We start from the raw sequence: 10,959 nt of genomic DNA on the forward strand, positions 1-10,959 counted from the left end.
ACCTATAACCTTTTATTGTGTCCTATCTATTGCTCCCTGCATTACATCCAAACCCACTGCCGTCAAGTCTGTTCTGACTCATAGCTACTCTGTGCACAGTTTCCAAGGCATCTTTCTCCCAAGGAGCCCCTGGTGGTTTGGACTGCCAGCCTCGTAATTAGTCATCCATTGCCTATCCTACAGTGCCAACAGTGCTCCTTTATAGTGACATTTAAAAAAATATGGGTCTTTGTAATTAAATAGACACCCACTGGAAAATGGAGGAAGTAGTAGTTATTATGGAGTTGTAGGCTAAGTACTGAACTGCTAACCACAAGGTGTGTGATTCAAACCCACCAGCCACCGTCAGAAACCATATACAGGGTCACTATGAATAGGAACCGATTCAACCACACACAGCAACAATAACTAAGTTTAATGTGGTGTTATAAGGGTGGATCCTAATCTAATATGACAAGCATACTTTAGGAAAAGATGTAGGTACACAGAGAAAACACCACGTGGCAATGAAGGCAGAGAATGGAGTAACGCAGTTGAAAGATATTGAATGCCAAGTATTGCTGGTGACATCAGATGCTAGCAGACAGCCAAGGAGCAGTTTCCCTCAAAATCTCCATAAGAAACTTACTGACACCTTGATTTCAGATTTTTAGCCTCTGTAATGGAGAGAACAAGGAGCTCTGGTAGTGCAGTGGTTACAAATCGGGCTGTGAACCTCAAGGTCAGCAGTTCGAAACTACCAGATGTTCCACAGGAGAAAGATGAGGCTTTCTACTCCCGTAAGGATTTACACCCTCGGAAACCCTGTACAGGGTCGCTGTGGGTCGGAATCGACTCGACGGCACTTAACAACAACAACAATAAAGATTGTAGTTAAGTGCCATCGAGCCAGTTTTAACTCATAGTGACCCTGTATAGGGTTTCTGAGGAGCAGCTGGTGGGTTTCAAGTGATGACCTTGTGGTTAGTAGTCAGTGCTTATCCTATGGCACCATATAAATGTACCCAATAACAATTCACTTCCTCCTATGTCTCTGACTAAACTCCAGTGTTTTCTTATCCAACAGATATGCATATATACACACAAATATATGTAAGAAATATCTATTCAACCCATCTGAATCTTTTTTGGTTGAGACCTTTCACTGAGGCTGTTGCCTTTAAAAAATGAGATACTTAGCCAGGAAACAGCATTCATTACCAAATATATAACTGCAGACTTTAAGGTATCTGGTGGTAACACAAAAAGAAAAGTGATTTTTAATCTGTAGAAGAAGTTACTTTAAAAGAAAACACCAGATGGCAGCACCAGATACTAGAGCGTTGTCTGGTGGAGCTTAAAAGCAAATGGTAAAGGAGAAGGTAAGTTGGGTAGGAATGGTGTCTTAAAACTACTTTCTGAAACACTGTCTAACATTTATAGAAGAGATCATTTCTTTTAAGAAAAATGATTCCTATCTTGTAATATAGGATCAGAATTTTAGTAACTGTTTCATGTGTTACATGCAAAACCTTTAGAAAATATTCCTCAACATTATCTAACTAATCAAAGTAAAATATGTAAAGGTTTAATTTTTGGCTTACAGCTGTATTAAATTAACTCTGTCAGTTTGTGGTCCACTTAGCCTGCCTGAAAAGGCCTAAAACCAAAATATAAAGTACTGTCAGCTTTTGGAAAGAGCAATGTTTTTGACAAGCATAAAGTGAAAATATTAAAGTTTATGCATTCATATTAAAATAAGGCTCAGAAATAACTTCTATCATTAGGTTCTTGGCATTGTTTGGAAAATAGTTTACTGAAATAGACATCAAAAGATCTCATTAAATAAACGCTAAATTAAGATTTTGAATGATAATTCACATCTCCTAAAGAATGAGACAAAATTTTGTGTGGAATTGCAAAAGCCATGTGGGAACCATGTCTGATTTACCATGGTTTCCCAAAGGGCAAGAGACTCAAACTCAAAATCAGCACAAAGTCGATTCCTATGAAGTGGAGGTCAGACATGCCTCTACCATACAATCTTCTTTACCCTAATAGGGAACCAACCATTCCTCCCATAGCACTCTCTGCTTCCCATCAGGGTTCAATAATCTATTTCAATATCCACACAGACTCAAAGCAATACACACAATTATGAGGTTTATTAGGGAAATGAACAGGGTGTCAATTCAGGATCAAAACCAACTCAGGACTCAGTATTTCTCCAGTCAGGAATACCTCTTGTCTGCCATACTATAGGCATACCTCATTCTTGATCTCTGCCTCAGTTCATGGGCCTAGAGCCCAAAGCTGGTCTGTCTCTCCGAGCCTTCATCTCTGCCGTCACCTCTGCCATTATCATTTTCACTGTAGGGATCATATGTTCCACTCATGCTCTTCCCTATTGATGGTCCTAAGATCTTTCATATCTGAATTAAAAATTCATATCAAGTAAATTCAAGGCATCACAGGAATTAACACTTTGTATAGAATTAACACTTTGTATAGAATTAAATACCACAGCCTTCGTAAGTATGGTTGCATCATCACCACTGGACCAATTAACAACATCCATATAAATGGAGAATAGATTGAAATTGTCAAAGACTTCATTTTGCTCAGATCAACCATCAACACTCATGGAAGCAGCAGTCAAGAAATCAAATGATGGATTACATTGGGAAATAGTGTTGTACAAGATCTCTTTAAAGTGATCAAGAGCAAAGATGTAAGTTTGAAGACTCAGGTGCACCAGATCCAAACCATGGTGTTTTCATTAGCCTCATAAGTATGTGACAGTTGGACAATGAATAAGGAAGACCATAGAAGAATTGATGTATTTGAGTTATGGTGTTGGAGGAGAATATTAAAAGTACCATGGACTTCCCAAAGAACAAGCCAATCTGTGTTGGAAGAAGTATATATAGCCAGAATGCTCCTTAAAAGCCAGGATGGCCGGACTTGTCTCTCATACTTTGGTAAAATGGAGAGTTAGAGAAGAAGAGGAAGACCCCTAACAAGATGAATTGGCACAGTAGCAGAAACAATGGACTCAGGCTTGCCAACAATTGCGATGTTCATGTGGAACATGACAGTGTTTCGTTCTGTTGTGCATAGGGTTGCTATGAGTCCATGCTGACTCGATGGCACCTAACAACAACAATGGAATTAAAGAAGAGGACATGGAACCAGAGATATCATTGACATCAGATGGACCTTGGCTGAAAGCACAGGATACCTGTGCTTTATTGACTACCCAGACACTTTTGATTGTGTGGACCAGAACAAGATAAGGAAAGCATTGCAGAGAATGATTATTCTGGAACATATAATTGTGTTCATGAGTAAATTGTATATAGACCAAGAGTCAGCTGTTCAAACAAACAAGGGAACATGGAATGGCTTAAAATTAGGAAAGGTGTGCTCCAGGGTTGTGTTCTTTCACCATACTTATTCAATCTGTCTGCTGAGCAAATAATCCCAGAAGCTAGTATCAGGATTGGAAGAAGACTCATTAGCAACCTGTGATATGTGGATGATGCAACCTTGCTTGTTGAAAGCAAAGAGGACTTAAAATACTTACTGATGAAGAGAAAACACCGCCGCTTTCTGTATGGGTTACACCCAGTGTAAAGAAAACAAAAATCCTCACCAATGGACCAATAAACAACATCCTTATAAATGGAGAAAAGATTGAAGTTGTCAAAGACTTCATTTTGCTCAAATCAGCCATAAACACTCATGTAAAAGGCAGTCAAGAAATCAAGCAACATAATGCATTAGGCAAATCTGCTGCACAAAACCTTTTTAAAGTGTTGAAGACCAAAGATGTCAGTTTGAGGACTAAGATGCACCGGATCCAAGCCATGGTATTTTTCAATAGCCTCATATACATGTGAAAGTTGGACAATGAATAAGGAATACTGTAGAAGAATTGATACATTTGAGTTATGGTATTGGAGGAACATATTAAAAGTACATTGGACTGACTGGCAAAAGAACAAATCAATCTGTGCTGGAAGAAATAAAGCCAGATGCTCCTTAAAAGCCAGGATGGCCAGACTTCATCTCTTCCTACTTTGGACATATTATCAGGAGGGTCCAATCCCTGGAGGAGGACATAATTTTTTGTAAAGTGGAGGGCCAGAGATAAAAAGTAAGACCCCCAATGAGATGGATTGGTAAAGTGGCAGCATCAATGGGCTCAAGCGTGGCAACAACTGTGAGGTTGGCCCAGGACCAGGCAGTGTTTAGTTCTGTTGTGCATAGTTTCGCTATGAGTCGGTACTGACTTGATGGCACCTAACAACAACAACATGTAATTAAAATTTTGTATGGTATTGACATTTTGTATGTCCTTGTATGGTGCTGTACAATAAGCACTGGCTGCTAATCAAAAAGTTGATGGTTCAAACTCATAAGCTGCTCCTTGGAAACCTATTCTTCTAGGGTTGCTATTAGTTGGAACTGACTGGATGACATTCAGCAAAAACAATAATAACATGGAATTAAAATCTTGCTAAATTAGATATTATTTATGAAAGATCTTCTTTTCCTAGAGTAAAGAAAGGGGGTGTGATACTGCTCATTCACACATAATGGGAAAACAATCCTAGGACAGTCCCAGCTTCTAAGTAAAATTAACACTAGGGATCAGAGTAGGAGAATCCATCAGTGCATCAAAATGGGATCTACAGGTCATGGCTGTGTTGGAGCTCAGTGTCCTGACACTTTTGTGATATCAGAAAACATGAATTCCATCCTATATATGAGATGAGAAACAATACAAACATTAACAATGCAAGCCCATACAATGATTTGAAGGCAAAGCACAATAAAGCAACATGTCCGCCTAAATGTTGCAGGAAAACTTTTCCTAGCAATATTTTATATGTGTTTAGATTTGATTAAAGGGTAACAGGAGCATCTGCATCACAAGGGAACTGAGCCAATTTGTGTTAGAGGAGAATTCCAGTAGAGGGTAAAATGAAATTACACTGCCGGGAAATAGTCATTGCCATGCTACCAGATGAATTGTTTTCCAATTATGTTCTGAAAATGTGAACGCAAATAAAAAAGCATTGATACAAAAATCAAAGAAACCTTCATTAGCTACAAATATCAAAATGGGAAGCTACTGTTGTTTGACATTTTCTCTCCATCTAGGCATCCTGGTGTGATACTATAGCCTGGTGTGACCTTGGACGGCAAGGTCAATTTGAACCGAAAGATCAGTAGTTCAAATCCATCAGTCACCTCAGAAACCCTATACAGGATTGCTGTAAATCAGAACCAGTTCAGCGGCACTTAACAACAAGGTCTATATAGTTCTGAAGTCAGTCTTTCCATCTCTCTAACCCTTCCCCCGCAAATTCTGTACTCTTCTATTTACACCATGTCAAGAGCAGATTTAACATGCTCAAGGGAGTCAAATCATGACTCCTTTTCAATGTTCTTTAAGTTTGGAGATTAAAAAGTCTGAAGGGGCATGATCAGGATTGTAAGGTGGATAGGTTAAGGTTTCTCAATGAAATTCTCATAGGATAGCCTTTGCCAACCTCTCAATACGAGAAAAAAAAAAAAAAAATTCTCATGCAACTTTTTCTCATGAATGCAGTTTTCAATTCTCTTAAAACTTTTTCAAAATAAGCCTCTGTGATTGTCTTGTATCCTTTGAGAAGTTCTATCAAAATTACTCCTTTGGGATCCCACAAAACAGTTTCTATAACCTTCTATATTGACCTCTCTGCCTTGAATTTAACTAGTCCAGAGGATCCCTTCAGGAGCCGTTGTTGTGATGATTTTGAAGACACTCTTAGGAGCCCAAGGTAAGTTTATTACTAAGAGAACTTCTCTGTGGTCATCCACGGATGGCAGAGACATGTTTAAACATTTTTTTTTGTAATAAAGCCATGAACCTAGAGGCTATATTTTTTTATTTACCTTTGTATTTTTCTGATCTCAATTCACTATAAGTTTGAACCCCTTATATTATTCACAAGTCAAAAGGTGGAAACAATCTAAATGTCCATTAACAGGTGAATCGATAAACAAAATGTGATATATACATACAATGGAATACTACTCATTCATTAGAAGAAACGAAGTCTTGATACATAATACAATAGGGATAAACTTGAAGACATAATGCTGAGTAAAATAAGACAATCACAAAAAGACACATATTTGATGATCTCACTTATATAAAAAGACAAGATAAGGCAAATGTGTAGAGACCAAAGTTTATTAGTGGTTACCAGGAGTAGAAGGATGGGGCAAAAGCGACACTCAACAGTGATGAAAAAAATCACAAAAAATCAATAATTGTATTGCTGTCAAAAGTTGCATACTGATAAAAATTTGAACTGGAAAATGTGTGATGGATACATTTAAAACAATGGCAAAACAAAAGAAGAGCTGCTGAGCCTGCTTATGTACAACCAAAAACCTCACTGTACTTAGTCTTGTGTTGGTAACTTAAGGTCATAATTTCATGAGACATCTTCAGATAAAAGTTTTCAAATGGCCATCCAAGTTATAACAAATGGTCTCCACTCACCTGGAGCAAGAGAAGAAGGAGAATCAGAAATAGGAGGAGGATATGGAATGTGTGGCTAAATGCCTCCATAAACAACTGCCTCCTTCGCTACCTGGACCAAAACTGGATTAGGCCTGGCTATTATTTCTGAACATTATTATCAAGGATTCTATAGAGGAATCCCAACCAAAAGGGAGACAATATATAACAGAATTTCAAATATTCATGGACTCTAGACTTGCTGGAGCCATGCAGTTCAAAACTACCAGCAGTTCTGTGGGAGAAAGATGAAGCTTTCTGCTCCCAAAAAGATTTACAGCCTTGGAAATCCTGTACAGGTAGGTTGCTATATGTTGGAACTGACTCCAGGGCACACCACCACTCCCAGTACCATATGGGATTAAAGTGACAAAAGAAACTCAAAAGCTTAGATAGAAATGTTGGGGGGGGGGAATAAATTTACATTAACAGGTGAAAAACAACTGAGTAAAGGAGGATGAGAATAGTCGCAGAACTCTAAGAATGTAATCAATGTCACTGAACTGTATGTGTAGCAACAATTGACTTGGTATAAATTTTGTGTATATAGTTTTGATAACAGCAACAAGAAAGAAAGATCAAACCACTAGAGAACATCAAGCAAAATAGCTGATTCTAATCTGAAGTGCAATCAAGGATTCTAGAGAAAAGAAATAAACATATCTGAATTGTACAATGGAATGAATGTGTGTCACAGTCAGTCAAAAACTGTCCCAGGCAGATAAAAATTTGAAATATAATAGTGTATAGGTCAATGCTCTTGATAGAAAATATGCTCTCTAAATTTTAAATGATACCAAGGAAGAAAACCCATCAATAGACAGGACTAAGTAACAACTACAACTGCACTACCCAGAAATGGTTTTCTATTGAAAGCACTATGGAATGGCAATTGTCTTCTACAGGAAATCTATGCGGCTCTGACGTCTGGGAGTTTGCTGCATTTTAATTAACTGGAGTTTGCTTTAAATCTGGCAGCTAAAGTGATCCTATGTTGGATGACCTTTCTGTGCTCTCTTTGAAAGCCTGTGTGGTCCCTAAACCAGCCAGCACACATCTGACGGCAGTGGATGCCAGCTTCCCACTGACATGCCCATTTTCGGGTCTGGGGGCAGGGGTGTGTGTGCTCTGACATAGCCAAGTGTGCCAGATGCCCAAATTATGATGGACTCCTCTAGCCTCATCTAAGCACATGGGTCATAGAAGGTCCATTGCTGGCCTCTCATCCTGGTGCTATCCCCTCCAGATGATGGGGTGAGTCAGGAAGGTGTCTTAAGTGAACTGTGAGTCCAGGCCAGCCTCACAGCAGTCGTGACTGAGTGAGAACACACTGTGCTCAGCCTGTTGGCTCCACTCTTGGGAGCACAAAGTATGTGTTACAACAACAAGCACAGAAATCCTGACCACACTCTTCTCTATCTCGAGATCTGTAATAAGAACATTTGAAGTAAATGCATACAGTCGAGAAACAGGGCTGTAAGTCAGAAAGAGAAAGGCGTTTCTGATTTGTATCTCAAAGACACAGATTATTTTCCTCTCTGAATCCAGACCCTACATGTTTTGGAAGAAAAGCAATAGCCAGAAGATGGGAAAAACAGATCGTGTTTATGTGACCAACTTGCAGCGGATGCTATACTTAAGAGTTGGGGTTTTTGTTACTCAAAGGAATTAACCATTCTTCAATGTTCATCAGAAAACTTGCTAAGCATCTGTAGTCTGACTCATCAGCCTCAGAATCATTGTCTGGGAATCTTCTAAACCAGTAAGTCACCAACTATTGTATTCTAAACATGGATGTTAAAAAACTGGGCTAAGCATTCCCTCAACCCCCTCTAAAAAACTTTAAATAATAAGGAAGAAAAAATAGGAGTGAAAATATAGATGCTCACTCCAGTCCTTCTGGTTTTATTTTATACAATAGATTGTATAATCTTAGTTTCCCTAAAACAGTTCATTAAAGGGTCTCCTTGGAGTCCTGGTGTGGCACTGTAGGATAAGCACTCAATCTCAAAGTCGGTTTATACAAGGTCGGTGGTTCAGACTCACCAGCCACTCCTTGGAAACCCTATACAGGGTCACTATGAGTCTGAATTGACTCAATGGCACTTAACAACAACAACAGGATGGACTCTTAAAGTAGCAAGCCATGAAATGAAGACTTTGACATCTTCTATTTCATATGATGGCACATTCTGTAAATTGTGACCCATGATAGCACATCTACTCCTGTGGCTTCACAGAAACACAGAGAGAATGGATTATAACCTGTCTTGCAGATAACTGTCCTCATGAGAATCCCTCGCTAATCCCAGGTTGATGATGAAACTTCAAATAAAAACCCAACAATTCATCACCCTATAAGTTGGGGGCATCTAGAGCCATGTTTTTTTAGGATGTTCCAAGTTGGGTTTTAGATAGAGTCTGGAGTTAAACTCAAACACAGGCTATAGATCAGCAAAAGGAATTCAGTACCTCCTAGGACCATGAACATAATACTTAGTTGTTTCAGTGGTCACAGTAAGGTTAATTAATTACTACAATCATGTAAGTGTTTTAGAGAATATGCTATATTTGTGGAGCATGTGTATGTCTGAAAGTGCTCCAGGATTTAATTACTGCTAAAGTCATCTGGGGTTTTTGACACACATTCTATTTTAATAAGATAAACTCAACATAACCCAGAATTGCCAAAAATTCCTAAGGTAGATGACTAAAATAAACCAGCAATAAATATTAGCTGTTGGAATGGGAATTATATTTCTGCAATGTAGACATAGCATTAATGAGTCATTTTCAAATAACAGTCTCTCCTAGGGATTAGTGGTATGATGGATCAGGGAAGAAAGCAGTCTACCTCTTTTTTATTCAGCAGAATTGAAGAGGAATGTGAACCAACCAGGCAAAGACATTCTCATGTCTACTTTGCCAAGACAGGTATATCCCCTGGAGTCCAACAGAGATTCAACTTGGATAGGCCGCATTGAGGCAGAAATATCGCATTGGAAGAAGCCATCTTAGCGTTGAGTTAACTGAATATGGGACATTGTCTCTCATTATCCTGGAGGCAAAAAGTGCCTTAAGGCCCACTTATTTGGAGTGAATTACCTTATCAGACGCAGTGGGTGCTGCCGTGTTCCTTTTTTGCTTGGATGCATTTAGGCCACCTTTGCTCCCTAAGGTGAAATTCTGACCCTTTGCTCCACTACATTGAACTTTACAACTTCTTTGATGTACCAGAAGACGGTCTGGAGCAAAGGTCTGGTTACAGTTTGGGCAGGGCACAAACTGAACTTGACTTGGCTCCTCTTGACTGGACTGTTCAGTAGAAAGAGGCCGGGGCTTCTGTGGGAGTGGTCTGCGTAACTGCCTAGGGAGACGGTCATTTTCTATTTTCCATTTTTCCAGGCATTTGGGTTCATGAATAGGAAGGGACAGGGTGCCAAATTCCCGTCCACAAATGTAGCAGATGAGAGTCCTTGGTCTTGCTGCGATTCCACGAGATGCTTTCATGAGACTAGTAAGATCATCAGAACTGTTGGTGTTTGATGCTCTGGGACCCTCATCCTTTGGCTTGCAGCTTCTCTGGTGAACTAGAAGCCGATCTGGCAAGAATGTGCGACCACAGTATTCACAGGGTATCAGCTGAGCCTGGGCGCTCTGGAAAGCTGCCTCATTAGCTGCCCTAAGACTGTAGGATCCGCTGCCACTGAGAGGCTGTGGCTTGGAGGGTTCTGGCCTCCTCAGGTGATTGGGCAGCTTGCTGTTTTCAATACGCCACTTTTCCAAGCACTGGGGCTCATGAATGCCCAGCGACTGGGATCCAAACTCTCGGCCACAGATATAGCACACCCTAAATCCAGGCCTGCGGGACGGAATCACAGGAGGCTTAAACTGACTTTCTGACATAATTTTCCTACTTGATCGTCTCGATAATATCACAGTTCCAGGTCTATTTCTTTGGATGTTTGTCCTTATTTTTTCAGAAAGATTGACACTTTTTGTTTCTGGCAAACCACTAGAATGAGAGTCACTATAGAAGATGGCTTGGTTGATAAGGAAGGTAGGTTCTTTAGAATGATGAAAAGTTTGTTGGAATTTGTTGGAAACCCTCTTCTCTTTTCCTTTTTCCATTAACAAAGAGAGTCTTTCTCTAGTTCTTGCTCTGATTTCAGGCCAGACTCATTTGGGACTTCTACTTAGAGAAAATGTTAGTGAGATTGGCTGTCCTTGGGTTCCACATTGTTGCCAGTACCTTAGAACCACTGACCATGACTCAGAGCTTCATTGCAAGGCAGCAGTCTGGAATGCTGGAAAGTCCCATTAAACCTCAGATGCCTCTAGGATCTGCAAAGGAAAAACATAAATCAAGAAGTTACTACATGCACAGGCACACACAAACA

General features: G+C 39.6%; 1 protein-coding gene across 1 annotated transcript in view; it reads right to left on the reverse strand.

Annotated features, from left to right (window-relative positions):
• Positions 1 to 10,690, reverse strand: part of LOC102823018 (zinc finger protein 474-like) — a 59,705-nt gene extending 49,015 nt beyond the window's left edge. Inside the window, exon 1 of the mRNA XM_006871638.1 lies at positions 9,665 to 10,690. Within this exon, the coding sequence (XP_006871700.1) occupies positions 9,665 to 10,690 (1,026 nt within the window). The remainder of the gene's footprint in view (positions 1 to 9,664) is intronic.
• Between the last annotated feature and the right edge of the window lie 269 nt (positions 10,691 to 10,959).

The sequence above is a fragment of the Chrysochloris asiatica genome, unplaced genomic scaffold, assembly GCF_000296735.1.
Source record: "Chrysochloris asiatica unplaced genomic scaffold, ChrAsi1.0 scaffold00171, whole genome shotgun sequence".
Taxonomy (NCBI): Eukaryota; Metazoa; Chordata; class Mammalia; order Afrosoricida; family Chrysochloridae; genus Chrysochloris; species Chrysochloris asiatica.